We start from the raw sequence: 20,397 nt of genomic DNA on the forward strand, positions 1-20,397 counted from the left end.
TATTATTATTATTATTATTATTATTATTGTTGTTATTATTATTATTATGTAGGACATATCTGTTTTGACGCTGTTACTGTTTTTAAAATGATATAATGTTAATTTATTCTCATCATTTATTTATTTCCCTATTTCCTTTCCTCACTGGGCTATTTTTCCCTGTTGGAGCCCTTGGGCTTATAGCATCTTGCTTTTCCAACTAGGGTTGTAGCTTGGCTAGTAATAATAATGATAATAATAATAATAATAATAATATCATTATTATTATTACTTGCTAAGCTATAACCCTAGTTGGAAAAGCAAGATGCAGTAAGCCCAAGGGCTCCAACAGGGAAAATAGCTTCCCAGTGAGGAAATGAAATAAGGAAATAAGAGAATTAATTAACAATTAAAATAAAATATTTAAGAACAGTAACAACAATTAAGATAAATATTTCATATATAAACTATAATAACGTCAACGAAATAAGAGGAAGAGAAATAAGATTGAATAGTGTGCCCGAGTGTACCCTCAAGCAAGAGAACTCTAACCCAAGACAGCGGAAGACCATGGTACAGAGGCTATGACACTACCCAAGACTAGAGAACAATGGTTTGATTTTGGAGTGTCCTTCTCCTAGAAGAGCTGCTTACCATAGCTGAAGAGTCTCTTCTACCCTTACCAAGAGGAAAGTAGCCACTGAACAATTACAGTGCATTTGTTAACCCCCTGAGAAAAGAATTGTTTGGTAATCTCAGTGTTGTCAGGTGTATGAGGATAGAGGAGAATATGTAAAGAACAGGCCAGACTATTCGGTATATGTGTAGGCAAAGGAAAAATGAACTGTAACCAGAGAGAAGGATCCAATGTGGTACTGCCTGACCAGTCAAAGGACCCAATAACTCACTAGTGGTAGTTTTAATTACCCATGGAGGCCTGAGACTTGATTAATTTTGATTCAAAGTAAACTTAGATAATTTAAATATCAAAAGAAACAAAAATGTTTATCAAAGATTATGAAAAAATACGAAATGTCTCCTTAATGTAATTCGAGGAGCGTAGACGATAGACCAACGACTGGCCACCACCGTTTTATTTTTTATTTTTTTTTTTTTTTAGCTGTTATGAAACAGATCATCGCCATAGTTGGTTACTTAAATACATGGCGGGGTGTCGAGGTAACATTTCACAAGCAATCCTTTTAGGGATAGTTTAGAAGTTTAAAGGCCGCTCATGAATGGCAGGGCCAAAAGGCAGTGACATTGCCATGTCAAGCAGGACAATGCCATATGATCAGCGCCATAGCCCCCTCTCCACCCAAGCTAGGACTAACGAGGACCAGGCAATGGCTGCTGATGACTCGACAGATATACCTTTAGGCTCCCCCTAACCTCCAATCCTTAGCTTACTAGGGTGGTGAGATTGCAGCGACCAAAGACTCTAACGAGGTTGAGCGTGACTCGAACCCCAGTCTAGCGTTCACCAGTCAGGGACGTTAACCCATCGGCCACCACAAAAAAAAAAAAACTTAAACACAGAACATATATTTCCCATTTAAACAGTTTGGTTAAATATCAATGTTATATTAGGATGAAAAAAAAGAGAGAAAATAATAATACTTTAAACTTGTGGTATTTTAAGGCTGTAAAAGTCTTCCAGTTATATAACTGGAACAAACTATTAACGCCAATGCAGTAAATAAATGGCAAATGCATTCAAATAAATTTGGTATCTATAGATTTGTTCTCTCTGTGAATATCATTTACCTTTCTAAGTGTTGTCTTTCGTTGGAACCTCGGCCTAATGATATCTTCTCCAGCTACAACAATGTTAGTACAGCAATGTGTTTTTAGCAGCATTTTTCCTCTTTATAGACATGTTCTCCGAGTTCCAAGTTTATCTCTGCATTTGTCTCTTCTCGAAATTTTCTCCCCGTCTTCAAACTTATTCTTCTCTCTTTTTTCGTTTTCAAGAAAGAAGTAAGACAATTGAATGCAAAACACTTTTATATATTCTCTGAGAGAGAGAGAGAGAGAGAGAGAGAGAGAGAGAGAGAGAGAGAGAGAGAGAGAGAGAGAGAGAGAGAGAGAGAGATATTCATGCATCATACAATTAATAACCAGAAATTAATTCACAAACAAATAATCTTATTAGGCTACCAGGTGAACATATTAGATATAAACAAAAGTTGTTCCTATTTGTACTATCGAGTAAGGCAACTTAACCCTAAGACTGGCACAAAGGCTTTTACACGCCCCAACGTTTGAGAACATGGGTTATATGGCCTGCCATAGACGTCAAGCAACTTAATTCATCTAAGAAAAACTAGCTGATGCAAAGAGTGACGTAAATGCTCCTGACAGTTAATAAACGATTACATTGCCTTGTAATTTTAACAGAAATAAGATAAAAAAAAAAATCAGCATAAATTTTATGATACTAAAATGCCATATATAGTGAATTGATGCGATAAAATAACATTTTTATGAATTAATTATAGATAAAACACTTTCATATATAGTGTTCCCCCAGAACATTCCTTTTTTCATTTTTTATCGCTGTTGAAACGAATTGCATTGTCATTCAGGGAGTGCTAGCTACGATGCGACTTGAAAAGGTTAAAACCCTCTCTGTCCCAAGAAGGCGCCAGACTAAATCGAGCGGTGTCTCAGTCTGAGACTCCAAGGACCCTATAGCATATCCCAGGGACCCCCCATGGTGCGTCGCTCTGCTTCGTCCTACAACAGTCGGAACCAAGAACGAAGAACTGGTTATTGAATTGGTAGTTTCTTCATATGATGATTGATTGTAGATTGCCCAGCACTACAGACTACAGGCTCTATACTCCCCGACAGATATGAGAATAACGTTAGATTATACGGAGTGAAAGTAAAATACAGGTTGGCACGGACAAGATCAAGGTCTATAGACCTTGGACAAGATGACAAGGAGAGAGTCCGAACCAGGTCTCAATGTAGTCCTAACCCCGGTCCTTCTCGGTCCTGCAAATTCATTTTTTTTTTATTATTATTATTGAGAGGTACTCATGGGACGACGTCCAATTAGGGAACATTTGTTTGTTGATAAAATATGCTGCTTTTGAAGGTTGCTCCCTCATACCTCCGCTGGTTGGAATTGAGTTAGTCCGAACAGACAAGTCCCAAGGTCTATAGGTTATATCTCTATAGGCCTAAACATTGCGAATCATGCCATTGTATTTTATGGCAACGGATGAGACTAAAAGGGAAATATATATATAAACGTATGATGTCTTTGTATATGAATTCATGAATTCTCACTGTAGAGTCTGTTGATGTCCCTAGTGGACGAAAGTATGCTACTAACTCCAATCGAGTCTTTTCATTTTTCTTTTCGTGGCTAGAATACATATTCTATGCTCATCACGTGTCAGCTTTCGTGATCTCTATACATACGAGTGCAAACTTACCTTCCTCTTGTCCAAATTGAACGCCAATCAGAGTTTAACAAGGCACAAGTAGTGTACATTGCAGTGCGGTGAGTACTACATGTTGGTTTTCTGTATCTTCTGTTTTATTCATCATACTAAAAGCCTGTTAGCTATACTTTTATTCACGGTCTATAGACATTGCTTTTATTAATGCTCTCTCGGAAATATTTCGATGTCATTCAATGTGATTTCTTGGACAAAAGGAATTATTATTAGCAATTTCGTTCTGGTTTTTGAAAAACACATATTACACACATCTCTGTCCCGTTACATTTTTCCTTGATGACTTAAAGGTTTAAAGGCCACTCGTGAATGGCAGAGGCAAGGGACAATGCCCTAGAGACTGAACATATATACGTATGATCAGCCCCCAAGGCCCCTCTCCACCCAAGCTAGGACCAAGGAGGGCCAGGCAATGGCTGCTGATGACTCAGCAGATAGCCTTATTGGCTCCCCTAAAAGCACCATCCTTAGCTCACAAAGACGGTGAGGTTGCAGCAACCAAAGAAACGATCGAGTTTGAGGAAAACGCAAATAAATTGGTATATTCTATTTATTAATTTCACACATGCTAAATAACTACGCTATCTAAGCTTTCCCATGGTCAACAACCATTTCCCATACACAATTAAATTTCAAAATTCTTTCTTCAGCGTTTAACAAGTAGAAAAACGCGTATAATTATATAGCTTATAATTTTACATGCAGCTTTGCTTATACTACTTTATGAGTCTAGTGTGTTGTTAAGATACGTTCACTTTAAATTGTAAAATAAATAGTGCATTTTTTACCTGAGAAAAGGTTCTTGGTGAAATAAGTAAATTTCATCGGTAGAAAGACAATTGCAAGTGTGCAATTTAAAATCTATGGGTTTTAATTTAGTCAACATTTAGTTAAGGAGACATAAGTTACTAAGGCTCTCTCCTGACCAGCAGGATGGGATATCCTAAATATTAACACATAGGCCTAAGGCAAATTAGGATTTTATTTTATTTTCTGTGAAAGGATTTTTTTTCTTATTGTTATGAATATGTCGGTTGTTTCAAGAGCATAGATTTGTACTAGGATTTGTCCTTTTGCTGTAGGAAAAAAACGGAAATTTAATTATAAAACGATGTTCTACTAGATTAGCTTCCATTAGAATATCTTTTCTCTATACTCCTTTTGTCTCAGAATACTTGGACACACACACACACACACACACACACATATATATATATATATATATATATATATATATATATATATATATATATATATATATATATATATAAATAAATTTATATATATATATAAAATATATATATATATATATATATATAAATATATATATATATATATATATATATATATATATAAATGTATATATATATATATATATATATAAATGTATATATATATATATATATATATATATATATATATATATATATATATATATATATAAAACCACTGAAAGGTTAAATTTGTGAAAAAAATTCCGTAAAATTGGCAGTTTCATGTAGCTCATTAGCAGCGCATTTAACCCACTAACATACACAGAACAATTTGCTGCAATCTTGCTCGAACTATGTTACTTCCTAGATGTTGAGTCTCCTTCGGTATACCTTTCACACCATTTGTCTAACTCTTCATTGGTCTGTCTTTCACCCTTCTTTTTAAAACATTTTACACCATCTATCCAACATTTCCTTTCACCCTACCCTTTAAAACTTTTTACACAATCTATCCAACATTTCCTTTCAACCTACCCTTTAAAACTTTTTACACCATCTATCCAACCCTTTCTTTCACCCTACCTTTTAAAACTTTTAACACAATCTATCCAACCCTTCCTTTCAACCTACCTTTTAAAACTTTTAACACAATCTATCCAACCCTTCCTTTCAACCTACCTTTTAAAACTTTTAACACAATCTATCCAACCCTTTCTTTCACCCTACCTTTTAAAACTTTTAACACAATCTATCCAACCCTTCCTTTCAACCTACCTTTTAAAACTTTTATCACAATCTATCCAACCCTTTCTTTCCCCCTTCCTTTTAAAACTTTTAACACAATCTATCCAACCCTTTCTTTCACCCTACCTTTTAAAACTTTTAACACAATCTATCCAACCAATTCATTTCAACCTACCCTTTAAAACCTTTTACACAATCTATCCAACATTTCCTTTCAACCTACATTTTAAAACCCTTTACACCATCTATCCAACCCTTCCTATAATACTGCCTTTTAAAAAGTCCGAATTGTATACCTTTCTCACTTCCCCAATCTTCCATCCTCTCCGCATGGCCAAACCATCTCAACACACTTTGAGCTTGATGTAATCCTGTTTATGACTGATATTACATATCTCTATATTTCTCATACTGCCAATTATACCTCATTTCCTGCGTAAACAGTTCATCTCTACAGCGTTCACCCTTTTTGCACACGACACATCTCGCTAGCTTCCTCGCAGCACCAATTCTGCGACTCCTCTCTTCTCTCGTGCTACCATAATTCAGATATTTTCATCCATATATACATATATATAGACTAATACTTTCATCAGAACACCATTTCAGATTTTGGACGGTATTGTAAAACTATATACGAATCACTCCAGTGTAGAAAAATAAAACTTGGAAAACAATATATATATGAAGCAGTCCAGTGTAGAAAAATAAAACTTGGAAAACAATATATATATGAAGCACTCCAGTGTAGAAAAATAAAACTTGGAAAATAATAAATATTCCTCAAACGCTACAAAATTCATCACATCACAACATACAATTTAAAGAAATATATGCTACAAATACGTGCAACGCTGATTTCTTCATGTATCTTTTTGAGATGCCAGTGACGGCAAAAGTCCTAAGAAGTGAAGGATCTCCATGGCTGTCTGCACAGAGTCTATGGTCATGCCTTCCCCTATTGAAAGAGAGAAAGAATAATACATTAATACAAAAATCAGCAATCATAACATTGACTTCTTAACCATTAAATTCTAAGATGAATTAACCATTTTCCATGCCCAAGGCTGTGTTCTCACTGGAGACAATTTGGTACATGCAGATGGAATTCAAATTACATCAATACGAGTAATACAATTTACAAAGATATCTAAAGCCATTGGTTGGAATGGTCTCAATGGAATCAATATATTTCTGATTTAAGAATCACCCCACTCATGCTTGTGACTGCAGAATTGATACTTTGGGCTAGCTGTGTCCATACAGGCTGGGATTCGGCCAGTGTAGGTAGGAGCAGGCTGCAGCTGGAATTCCTAATAAGTCAATTCCAGTGAAACTTTTCACACAGGGATCTGAAGAGTGAAGACATTGGATGGAACGGTCTTATTGGAATCAGTGTATACCTAACTTGAGCTTCTGCAAACTTCAGCCTTCACCAGCCAAATTGCTGCATTAGACTGGCAACTTCCACATAGGCAATGAGTCGTTAGGTGTAAGCGTAGAAGACTAGAGCAGGAATTAAAATACACAATGTTCTGAAGACACTACTAAGAGCAGTTTCATTGGAATCAATGTATTCCTTATTAAAGTTTCAGCCTCAACTGCTGAATACCCATTTTAGGCTGACTACACTTACTAACACGGTGATTCAGCAGGTGCCAGCTGAAGCTTGAATTAAAAACACACGAATTCCAATGAGACTTTTCATGGAGATCTAAAGACACTGGCTGGAATGATCTAATTGGAATCAAAGTATTTCAAATTCAAGCTTCAACTCATTCCTGCTGCACCTGAAGTTGTCGCCTTAGACTAAATAGACAGGGATTCAGCAATACCAGGCAGGAGGGAGTTAAAGCCTAAATTAAATTCCTCAATGAGACTGAGGACTATGAAACGTGAAGTAGGAGATGATGAATGGAGAAGTATTGATTTAAAAGCTCTAGATAGCGACGGCTGGCGAAATCTAACCAGGGCCCTTTGCGTCAATAAACATAGGAGGAGATGACGATGATGACCCTACTGACATCTTTAGTTCTCTGTCTGAATGGTTTCATTCAAATCAGTGAATATTTATTCTAGCTGAATTGCTGCCTGAGGGCATGGGCCCTTAGAGTTCGCCAGTTAGTTTCTGATACCTTTTGATGATTTTCTTTTCCCCTTTATCTTTCGCTCTTTCGTATGCTTACATTAACATCTAATTGGGAATGATTAGAGAATAAGTATACACAAAGAGATGATGTCTTCATATATTGAAAATGTTAACGCTAAATATCTTGCTATTTGAAGAACCTTTATATTTAGATAGTACAACTTCGAAACCTTTTCTGTGAATTCTCTGAGATCGTTGGTGAAAAGGGTAATTTCTACAAAATTCTGAGAAAAAAAGATCCATCATTATAAATTCAACTGTAAAATTTAAGCAGCCAAAAATTTTGAAAATATGAATAACACAAAAGCCCACTGTAATCATCACTATATCTTTATAGTTTGTATTAAATTTGATGTCTCCTTAATAGCTCAGTTCTTAATTGTTTGAATGAAACCCAATTTTAATTCTTTTGTATTTTGGGCAGTGAGGGGTTGCTGATTTCTGTACTCCGACTACCATAAAAGTAAGTATAATCCACAAAAAGAATGAACTACATTCAATATAAATATGAACAAATTTCACTTGTTTGCTTCAATACGTCTTAAGATTTCTTTTAACTTCAATAAGAATTATACTTAAAATTTAAATCATTCAACTTCCTAATAAAAAGTGCTTACCAGGTTCTTGTCTGTCAGATGACCCCATCAGGCTGAAGAGAGTTTTTATGGAGAGTCGTCCCCTTGGACCACAATTTCCTTCTGCCAGTTCTGCAACTGCCCATACAACCGCCTGCGTCACTTTCGTCACCATTCCCATGTCCTGCAGCCCTTCTTCTTTGCTGTCACAGAACTTGTGGTAGCACTCTCTCATGTAGCCACGGTATGGACCTAGTAAGACAGATTCGTTTGTATATTCAATCCATAAACTAACATTAGGCTGCCTTTGTCCAGTTTTCAGAAATATTCAGATAACCTTTAGACCCCCATGATATACTGCCCACATTATTCATGATGGAATCTACAATTGGATCTCATTTCTTACCCATATCAGTGACAAGGACGGCTGGAATTGTCTTCTCATAACTTGTATCATTCGGGTACCAGAAACGGACATGATCTGAACGGATGAAGTCGAAGTGGTTCCTCAAGACCGATATGTTCGGTACCTTGGCACCCAGTTCTTCTAGACCCATTAACTCCATCCTGTATTTTGGGTGACCCAGTCCATGGTAAAAGCGATTTAATCTGGGGAAAGGATGTTGAATCATTTACGAGAAAGAAAACTATGTTAGATGAATCTCTTATGAGTTAAAGAAAACTATGCTGGGTGTTGGATCGTTTGAGTTAAAGAAAACTATGTTGGACGTTGAATTGCTTATGAGTTAAAAAAAACTATGCTGGACTTTGAATCGTTTTTGAGTTAAAGAAAGCTACCTTGTAATCCCTTTAATTTTCCACTCTCATTTGGAAATGACGACAAATCCTCTATCTTATTGCAGTTAATTACTGGTGTCTAATTTCGAATTTATTTCTGGTGGATTCATTTGCATACACAAGGAAATTTAGGGGAGATTGTAGCTGCCTTGGACAAAACCCATACATGACATAAAATACATAAATCAATCCTTTTTCAAACTCTTAATTGCCTTTTTTGCACCCTCAAGAGTTATTTCCACAAGAAATCTCAACCTTGCATTAGCATTTTCTAGATGTGCATCATTCTCCTATTCATTCTCCTGCATGTTATTTTCTTCTACTCTGCAACTTCCCCTGAAATAATTTATCTGAAAGCAGATTTTCAAATTTATAATGTAATGGACAAGAGAGAATTATATAAAAAAAAAAAACACAGGAAAGTCCATATAGCGCATAATGGTAAACACAAATTTAATTGAATCTCCTTATATAGTAGACTTAACTTTCAGCCCTTTTAGTAACAATTGGAGAAATAAGATGATTGCTCTGTGCAAGTACTTACATTCATAAGAGACATTGAAAGTGACTCCCCAAATATTTATGACAATCAATCCTGATTATATATCTGCCATAATTGCCTTTTCTGTGATTTAAGATATGCCACTATAAACGGATGTTGAAGACAATCAATTTTCTTCGCTGATCTGTCGTAACAAACACATTGAATGTCTGCTTACTAATTCTCCTGGGCTATGAATGAGGATGACTATTAGTATTGTTAAACTAAGAATGAAGTTTTGTTCAAGAACCTGTGCTTGGGCACAAGGGCTAGGGAATCTACAACAACATTGTTCAAAGAAGGAAAATTCCACTTACGTCATGGCTAAGTGAGAGTCCACTTCTTTCCTGTAAAGGATGGCAGTGAAATCTCCGGTGTAATTATGTTCAACCATACTCTCATTAACACTGGGGAGATAAGCTGCCCACGGGCCTGGGAAATCCTGTAGCAGAATTGGATGCTTTCAAGTAAATTACACTGAAATTAATTATCAAGGTATTTTTATGAATTTTATCTCCTAGTACCATTGCATGTACATTTCCTAAGACCTACTAACTCTTAAGATTACTCCAGTTTTCATTTTTCTAGGTCAAGGTTCCTTAATAATTTTCATAATTTAGCCCTTCAATGGTCTGACAATAGCTAGATCAAAAAGAGAAACAAATATTTTATGCATTGCAATGGTGTTCAAATGTCTATCAAGTCCATCCTCACCTGACTATCTGGATTTGGATCCCAGTTTGAAATGCAATCCAGGATGAAAGCTCCTGTTACTTCTTCGATGCCGAATTCTTTTATGATTGATTTCACGAGGTAATCCTTAACAAACATGAGGGAGCCCTGAGTGCCTACAGTAAACAGAAGGAAGAAAATGGAAATTTTATATTGGAAATTTTACTCGGGAAGTTCATCATGGCGGTTCAAATACCAAGAAATAGTGAAAATATTGCGACTGAATGAAATTTGACATAGTGACTACTAATGCTATACAGTAATAATGATATTTCATAAGTGTCCTCTTACTACATTACTTAAAATTAATATCATCAAAAACAAAGGAACAACTTACCAACTTCCTCCAAATCAAAGGCAACAAAGAAGATGGAGTGGCCATAGGAACATCCGCTGGAAGAGAGAACCCGAGCGGCTTCTACCAATGCCGCCAACCCGGAACCGTTGTCATCCAGTCCAGGGGTGTCTGGTACTGTGTCGTAATGAGCCCCTATGATAACGGGCTTGTCCTGGGGAGTCCCCCAGTTGGATCCTGCCAGAATGCCAATGACATTCACTCCCTGTAGCTCTTGGTCAAACTGGCGAGTAGGAAAAATAAACACAAGTTTGGAGTACTTACAGTATATATATATATATATATATATATATATATATATATATATATATATATATATATATTTCCACAACTCTCCGACAAAACATGATGACGCTCTATCAAAGGAAATGCATTTTTTTCAGGGAGCCAATGTATTATCAAGTGCAAAGTTATGAGACAGCAGAAAATAGTTTTCATAGTTTAAAATGAATCATGTATAAGTTTTTATACATAGATTTTGGCCCATTTGGTTCAACACTGGGGTAGGAATTCTACGTCAAAGTGCAACAAGGAGAAATCTACCCTCCGTACAGAGGTAGAATAACGTGGGTAAACAGTGCCGCGGATAAGCAGCTTACCCACAGTTGTGAGCTTACCCAGAAAAAATATTCCGTGGCGGAGAATATGTGGTCGACCACCATCAGACCAAAGGAGTCGAATTTCTTTGTGAGATAAAGAGCAACTGACAGTTTATGTATCCCGGATGAATCTGATTGAGAAAAACGATAAAGAAAATTAATATTTATAAATCAATTCTAAGGGAGAATTACAGCATTAATTACTTCTGCAAAAAAGTCTGTTTTGGTGGTTATTCTATAAAGTGAACATACATGATTCTGTTAGGACAGTTTTGGTTTGTTATATATATTGGATATTTTAGCTACTTGAAAAAAAAATGGTTGAGTTTTTCATTGAAAAATAGTTGTTTTTCAAGATTTTTGCCGTTTGAATTAATAAGTAATAACTACCCTAGAAAAAAAAACAATTATGGAGTAGAAAGGATAACAAAACCCAATGATAAATCCTGGAAAGGGGTGGCTTAACTTTCTGCATGGAACAGTACTATTTTATTCCATACATATTTCTGTAAAAATTCTAATACGTCGTAGTAAAACTAAAATGAAATTTTCAAAATTTCTTTTTCTAACATCTAAGTGAATGCTGAAATTCGTACCATGGTTCCTAGGAAGGGTGAATGAAGTGGACATCATGTGTTTCAAATGCTCTGGAGCTACGTGGAGTGGCGAGGATGGACTGTAAAACTGTCGACCTGAAATTTCTTCCTCTTTCGTTAACTGGAGAAAATACGCCTCCAACTCTTGTGGGAATTTCCACTTTTCGATTGGTAATATCTGAAAAAAAAACTCAAAATGTACATGTTGGTATCGTTGCGAGTAAAATTATTATAGTCAATGATTTGTTTAACTTTTTGGGCTTCTTAAAATCCGAATAAATCACCCAATTCATCAGAAAATTAATCAATCAATTAAACAATCCTTCAATGATTGAATCAATTAATTAGTTAATCTATCAATGGATGAATGAAGTAATTAATTACTATATACTTAGAGTGATATATATATATATATATATATATATATATATATGTGTGTGTGTGTGTGTGTGTGTGTATATATATATATATATATATATATATATATATATATATATATATATATATATATATATATATATATATATATGTGTGCATATATATATATATATATATATATATATATATATATATATACATATATATATATATATATATATATATATATCCCATCCATTTCCAATTAAGAAATAGCTATTTACCAGCATACTCTTTATCCTTAGAGGGTCTAAAGGTGTAATCTTAAATTAAAGATTTGATAAGTCTCAGATGCTCGTTTGACAGATAGAATTCAAATTCAGGTGTTTCTTGTGTGAGAAAACTACATAGCACCCTTAGTCAAAATTGCTCATCAACAATTTATTTAATATACTACCCAGTCCTTTATTATTTTGGATAATGACTAAACCATTAATAATGGAGAGTAAAAGATAAAGATAAAGATAAAGAAAACGAGAGGGAGGAAGAAAAGGGACTCCATAGTCTTACCAAGGTAAATCATGTGGCAGACTGTGACTAGGTCTCAACAGAAAGGCAGGCTGGACATGACTACTTTATTAACACGACATCACAAGCTTTTATACAAACAGTTGAGTATAACGATGGCATAAAAACTTCAACACTATGAAACATGCAAATGCAAGCTTGAACAGGTTTTTCTAATATCAGAGAGAGAGAGAGAGAGAGAGAGAGAGAGAGAGAGAGAGAGAGTCCTTCCTTAGCCTTGTAAAGGCAAACTTAAAATGGGTAAGCTGCTCACCCTCACCAAGGCAAACCTAAAATGGTAAGCTGCTCAGCCTTACCAAGGCAAACCTAACATGGGTAAGCTGCTCAGCCTCCCCAAGGCAAACTTAACATGGGTAAGCTGCTCAGCCTCACCAAGGCAAACCTAACATGGGTAAGCTGCTCAGCCTCACCAAGGCAAACCTAACATGGGTAAGCTGCTCAGCCTCACCAAGGCAAACCTAAAATGGTAAGCTGCTCAGCCTCACCAAGGCAAACCTAACATGGGTAAGCTGCTCAGCCTCACCAAGGCAAACCTAACATGGGTAAGCTGCTCAGCCTAACCAAGGCAAACCTAACATGGGTAAGCTGCTCAGCCTCACCAAGGCAAACCTAACATGGGTAAGCTGCTCAGCCTCACCAAGGCAAACCTAAAATGGTAAGCTGTTCAGCCTCACCAAGGCAAACCTAAAATGGGTAAGCTGCTCAGCCTCACCAAGGCAAAACTAATATGGGTAAGCTGCTCAGCCTCACCAAGGCAAACCTAAAATGGGTAAGGTGCTCAGCCTTACCAAGGCAAACCTAAAATGGGTAAGGTGCTCAGCCTTACCAAGGCAAACCTAAAATGGGTACGCTGCTCAGCCTCACCAAGGCAAACCTAAAATGGGTAAGCTGCTCAGCCTTACCAAGGCAAACCTGAAATGGGTAAGATGCCCAGCCTCACCAAGGCAAACCTAAAATGGGTAAGCTGCTCACCCTTACCAAGGCAAACCTAATATGGGTAAGCTGCTCAGCCTCACCAAGGCAAACCTAAAATGGGTAAGCTGCTCAGCCTTACCAAGGCAAACCCAATATGGGTAAGCAGCTCTGCCTCACCAAGGCAAACCTAACATGGGTAAGCTGCTCAGCCTTACCAAGGCAAACCTAGAATGGGTAAGCTGCTCAGCCTTACCAAGGCAAACCTAAAATGGGTAAGCTGCTCAGCCTTACCAAGGCAAACCTAAAATGGGTAAGATGCACAGCCTCACCAAGACAAACCTAAAATGCGTAAGCTGCTCACCCTCACCAAGGCAAACCTAACATGGGTAAGTGCAGAGCCTCACCAAGACAAACCTAAAATGGGTAAGCTGCTCAGCCTCACCAAGGCAAACCTAACATGGGTAAGCTGCACAGCATCACTAAGACAAACCTAAAATGGGTAAACTGCTCAGCCTTACCAAGTCAAACCTAAAATGGGAAAGCTGCTCAGCCTTACCAAGGCAAACCTAACATGGGTAAGCTGCTCAGCCTTACCAAGGCAAACCTAACATGGGTAAGCTGCTCAGCCTCACCAAGGCAAACCTAACATGGGTAAGCTGCTCAGCCTCACCAAGGCAAACCTAAAATGGGTAAGCTGCTCAGCCTCACCATGGCAAACCTAAAATGGGTAAGCTGCTCAGCCTCACCAAGGCAAACCTAAAATGGGTAAGTTGCTCACCCTCACCATGGCAAACCTAATATGAGTACGCTGCTCAGCCTTACCAAGCAAACCTAACATGGGTAAGCTGCTCAGCCTTGCCAAGGCAAACTTAAAATGGTTAAGCTAATCGAGACTTACTTTTGGATCAGGATCTACATGATTAGGATCCCAGCCAGTCCTAAGAGCGTACATTATCTTGATGGCATCGTCGAACTCTTCGTCAGATGGGGATAGGGTCAGAGGACCGGAAAACTGGCCGCTGAAGATTACTTTTAGGACTTCTAGAGCCTCGTCGCTCACGTTTGGAACGCGAGCGCGAATCTGCTCCTCCGTTAAGGCTGGAATCACTGAAGGTTCCTGGAAGATGATGTTGGTTTGTATGTACGGTAGTTAGGTCTAAATAGTGGTCTCTATATTCATTTGTTTTTTAAAATAACCTAACTTGCAGTAAATGTTTTCATGTTGAGCAGGTTGACATGTATTTTTTTGTAGTTTATTTATGAAAGATTTACTTTAATGTTGTTAGTGTTCTTAAAATATTTTATTTCTCCTTGTTTCCTTTCCTCACTGGGCTATTTTCCATGTCGTGGCACCTGGGTTTATAGCATCCTGCTTTTCCAACTAGGGGTGTAACTAAGCAAGCAATAATAATAATAATAATAATAATAATAATAATAATGGGGCCCCTGAACTTATAGCATCCTGCTTTTCCAACTAGGGTTGTAGCTTAGCAAGTAATAATAATAATAATAATAATAATAATAATAATAATAATAATAATAATAATGGGGCACCTGGGCTCATAGCATCTTGATTTTCCAACTAGGATTGTAGCTTAGCAAGTAATAATAATAATATTCCTGTTTCTTAATTTAAGCAAATTGTACCCTACAGAACTTTTATAACACTACATTATTAAGATTGACTTTTTCAGAACATTACGAGCTTACCTTCTTGTCCGTAATGAGTAATGTATTCTCTTCTTGGCTTGTGTCATTACTAGACTGTGTTCCATGTTGCTCAACTAGATGGGACATTCCCTTGCAAAAAAAGATAAAATAAATAAATAAATAAATAAATGATAATGACAATAAAAAGTGAGATGGAAGCTACATTTAGATGATCAGTTTAGAATATAATAATCCCGAAATATTGCTCATATTTAACAAAATATATTAGCAGATTAAAATGGTAGAAAAAGGCTTGGTTTCATGTAGCCTACATATCTCTGCCTAACAGAAATACAAAAACAATTGTGATTTTTCAGCATTCAGTACTGTTTACTGGTAGCTTTTAAAAGCAAATCTGTATCAAAACATTAAAAATAAAAATGGTTTTAAACGTTGTAGAGACTCTGCAGTCAGAGCAATTGGTGTTGTACCTAGTGATCTTAGCCTTCTAGAAGCATTGTCAACGTACTACACACTATAACGTTTACAATGCTGTAATATAGAATATAATATAGAGGCTGTACACTAATTGCAAGTGGTGTTGCAAAAAACACCAACAACTGTAAAAAAGACCCAAAGAGTTACTTGCATAGCCCTCGAGTTCAGTTTTAGCGTGAAGGTGCTCGTCGACGGATGGGCGAGGAAGGCGTAGATGGTGAAGTCCTCAAGAGCCCGGATGTGCTCAGGTGACGTCACATTTGAAAAGTCGAGGGAGACGCGAGCCCAGATGACGCCTAGTAGGCTTAAGAGTTCGCTCAGAACTGGAAATTGATAATATATCTGAGATAATTTTCACTATTTTTATCATTTAATTTTTTTTTCACAACGACGTTACCTTTAATTGGATTTTTTGAGTATTTACAAAGTGAAAAATAAAGAGTAATAAAATCAAATAACTAAATCAGATAAAGACAATAAATCATAAATCGTCTATAGAATTAAATCTATATGAATATTACTAAACAAAAATTGGAGACTGAACAGATAACTTTGAAAAGGGTATTAAGAAAAGGAGGTTACTATCAGGTTTAAACAACAACAACAACAACAATAACAATATAAATAATAATAATATAGATAATATGAGAGAAATATATATAAAGAAGTCTTTAGTGGCCACCATTTTAAAAGCTACTCTTAGCCATATGAGAGACGGGAATATCTGCACATATCTTAAAATTCCACACAACTAAAACATTATGTCGGTTGGCTTGAACTTCGAGCAAATTCACACCATGGATATCACTTGGAAATCGCATCCATAGATTTTTCAATATTCTTAATAATTTATCTGGTGTATATAGGCCTAATGAATCGATAACATTTTCTTAGAAATGAACTAGGCCTATTTAGCCATTTAAAAACTATAAGTGAAAGACAGTATGATTTGCATGAGAAAATTTATAAATCTGGATTTAGATAAGTATGGGATTTAATACAGTCAATACATTTAATACATTAGAAATACAGTGAAGTTGTCAACAAGTTGCTTAGGTATTTAAAGGTTTAAAGGCCACTCATGAATGGCAGAGGCAAGGGACATTGGCATTGCCCTAGCTAGTAGGACAATACCCTGCAGACTGTCCATATATACATATGATCAACGCCCAAGCCCCCTCTCCACCCAACCTAGGACCAGGGAGGGCCAGGAAACGGCTGCTGATGACTCAGCAGGTAGACTTATAGGCTCCCCAAAAACCCATCCTTAGCTCACAAGGATGGAAAGGTTCCAGCTACTAAAGGAACTAACGAGTTTGAGCCGGTGATCACACAAATTTTACAACGAGATAAATTAAGTTTATAATTACATGTTAAACTGACACTTGAAATAATAAGTAAAATTTCCCTTGATCTGGATTTTTCCATTGTTTTCAATATGTAATGATTACAACCTGGGGAATATTTTTTTTCTAATTTCCAAAATAATAAATCTAATAATTTCAAAAATAATAATCTTAATTTTAATAATTTCAAAAATAATAATCTTAATTTTAATAATTTCAAAAATAATAATCTTAATTTTAATAATTTCAAAAGTAATAATCTTAATTTTAATAATTTCAAAAGTAATAATCTTAATTTTAATAATTTCAAAAATAATAATCTTAATTTTAATAATTTCAAAAATGATAATCTTAATTTTAATAATTTCAAAAATAATAATCTTAATTTTAATAATTTCAATAAAATATTTTAAGAACAGTAACATTAAAATAAATCTTTCATATATAAACTATAAAAAGAGACTAAATCCACGAGATCATTAACTTAAAATTGTTCTAAAAATAACCGTAGAAAAGATGAGGTGAAAGAAGCTTGAAATCGTGAAATGACGAATAGGCCTACGGTTGAAAATTTTTGTGTGTTGTAAAAAAGAAGAATCAAGTTGGAAAGACATATTTACATAGTGACCAACCCTACTGAAGAAGTATTTTCAGGTTTCAAGAGTCCATAATTAAGTCTACCCTCCAGACGCAGGAGTTACGCGAAAATGTAGGCCTATAGAAAATTCAGAAGAATCGCAAGAAAGGAGAACACTTACATTGATTACGTAGTTATTTCTTGTTCTAAAACTTAGATATTTAAAGATAATAATTGTACTGCTAGATCTATTAGGCCTACACTCGCCCTCCGGACGCAGGAGTTCCGCGAAAATGTAGGCCTATATAAAATAAAAAAGCTTCCCAAGAAAGGAAAACAGTACATACATTGATAAGGTAACTCAGTCCTGATATAAATATCAAATCTTTAATGATATGAGTTATTTGAAGCCTTGTTTCCTTCATAAAATATTTTACAAATTGCTTAACGGATTTCTAAGCTATAAGAACCAGGCATGCTTGCTAAATCAGCATTTATTCTTAACATAATAACAAAAATCTTTAGTTTCTGCCGTTTTCCCTTCTTGAGAAAAATATTTAATGGGATGAACAATTTAGCGAGATCGAAGGATAAAAATACCATATGTGAGATGTTATTGTGTACTTATATTCATATAAGAACGGGCAAATGAATAAGAAAAGTAAAATTAACTAAATTTTTAGGAAATATTGTATATTTTTGCAACAAAGTCGAAATATAAAGAAATATTTTCTCTTCCTTATCAGATTGTTGATTTTAATTTAGTTTAAACGGGTGATTTTGATCTAGTTTAAAAGGGTGTCGAATTTTTTTTTATAATATTAGAACAATATTAACAGTTACAGATATTCAGTATATCTTACTTAAAATAATAGATTGCATTTAAGCCTACAGTTATAGTAAACTAGTGGATGGATGTTTGAAACCTGAAAATAGACATTATTCAAGCAATGAAACAAAGAAGTTATAAGCATTACCTAAACTCTGCAAGATAAGAAACCAAAATAAAGAACTCACTGAAGAATTTTTTGAAAGCCATGACGGCAGTGTAAGTAAAGTTGAAGAATCTCCCGGTAGATGGCGAAAGTTGACCGAAGGCTCCTCCCAAACACCGGGTCTCAAGAGCCCAGCATGGATGGAATAATTATATGATGGAAGATGGAATAGGATGGAACGAAGGCTAGGTGGAGAGTAGTGGAAGCGGAAATATTCACTTTTTAGTTTATCTGAAAGTTGGAAAAACAATAAATTGACAGTAAAAACAAGGGATATAAAAATATCTTAATATGTTCACTCGAGCTAGAAAGATAAAGTAGATGTACAGTAGAATCGCATAAAGAATAGGCCTACATAATATAAACATAAACAAATTAAAATAGCCATTCCAACAATTGGTACAAAATCTAATATGGATAAAAAGTTACATTTCTCTTTTGATATAAATTGGAAGATAGAGAAATCCAAATAGTGTGTTTTGACTTTTAATTCTGAGAAGGAAGAGATTTCAAATAGCAAAATAGCAGAATAGGCCTATAGATCGAAGTCTCACATTTAACAAAATAATAATTAGCAATTTTATGTTGTCTTAGATTCGTCAGAAGTAATAGAAACTTAAATAAGAGATATTTGTGTAAGAATATCAGAGTAAATATAGTCTTAGTGAGTCTTTTGGTAGAAAAAGAATTGTGTCTAAAAAAGTAAAAATTAATAGGTCTTTGGTCACATCGTCACTGTAATTAACACATGATTTAACACACAGAAACACATATATGGAAATACACAAAGCTATGGAATACAAAAAGACAAAACATAACATAAGAATTATTTGTTTGAATAGAGAAATTTTCTAAACTTTCAAATCAGCGCTTCACACATAGGCCTACACTGATTGCCAACTCTCTCTCTCTCTCTCTCTCTCTCTCTCTCTCTCTCTCTCTCCTAGACATCAAATCCCGTTTTTCTAATACATGAATAGAGAATTTTTTTTAACCTTGCAGATCAGCGCTTCACACATAGGCCTACACCGATTCCCAACCACCTCTCTCTCTCTCTCTCTCTCTCTCTCTCTCTCTCTCTCCTAGACACCAAATCCCGTTTTCATATAACATGATAACCATAAGCATCATGAAATATATTTCCAAGTTAATTTTTAAATACCTTTAACTAGAGAACATTAATGGAAGGTGATTTTGGTCCTATATTCGATAGTGTGAGTCACGGCTGAGCTAATTTTGAAACTCAATTAGTATGAACAGATTCCACAATGATAACCTGGATCTTGTAGTAAGATGTACAGTTGGACACACGAATTCCTGGCAAACATCGATCTTAGGAAGTGCACCCTTTCACACGCTAGCGAGTAACCAAAGTCCAAACAGATAAGTGTATGAAGAGATAGCAGAGGAGGTGGGCGGGGCTAAGTATAGGTACTCGCAGCGCAGTAAGGGTGTGACTGGGCGCATTTCCTTAGAGCGAGGTGTGTTAGGATTTCCTGTGTCCAACTGTACGGAATAGACCTTCCTTAAGATAACATAGATAAAAATATATTTAAGGGAAATATGGATGACAATTGAAAAACTACAATGGGTAGTAGTGATAAAATACGTAAAATAACTAAAAACGCTAAAGTTTGATACGATACTAACTATTTAACATTAAAATATGAAAGTCTGATATGGAGATGAAGGCTTCAGGGTCATGTTTTTAAAGAG

General features: G+C 35.5%; 1 protein-coding gene across 1 annotated transcript; it reads right to left on the minus strand.

Annotated features, from left to right (window-relative positions):
• Positions 1 to 6,178: 6,178 nt before the first annotated feature.
• Positions 6,179 to 18,936, minus strand: LOC137642278 (uncharacterized). Its single transcript, XM_068374806.1, has 12 exons — positions 18,704 to 18,936; positions 15,911 to 16,086; positions 15,326 to 15,415; positions 14,514 to 14,732; positions 11,756 to 11,933; positions 11,178 to 11,290; positions 10,543 to 10,783; positions 10,188 to 10,321; positions 9,791 to 9,915; positions 8,541 to 8,743; positions 8,177 to 8,386; positions 6,179 to 6,368 (listed from the first exon to the last, which is right to left on the minus strand). The coding sequence occupies exons 1-12, from the start codon at positions 18,723 to 18,725 to the stop codon at positions 6,274 to 6,276; spliced, it is 1,806 nt and encodes a 601-aa protein (XP_068230907.1). The 5' UTR covers positions 18,726 to 18,936; the 3' UTR covers positions 6,179 to 6,273.
• Positions 18,937 to 20,397: the final 1,461 nt, after the last annotated feature.

Source organism: Palaemon carinicauda, chromosome 6 (assembly GCF_036898095.1).
Source record: "Palaemon carinicauda isolate YSFRI2023 chromosome 6, ASM3689809v2, whole genome shotgun sequence".
In the NCBI taxonomy this organism is placed as follows: domain Eukaryota; kingdom Metazoa; phylum Arthropoda; class Malacostraca; order Decapoda; family Palaemonidae; genus Palaemon; species Palaemon carinicauda.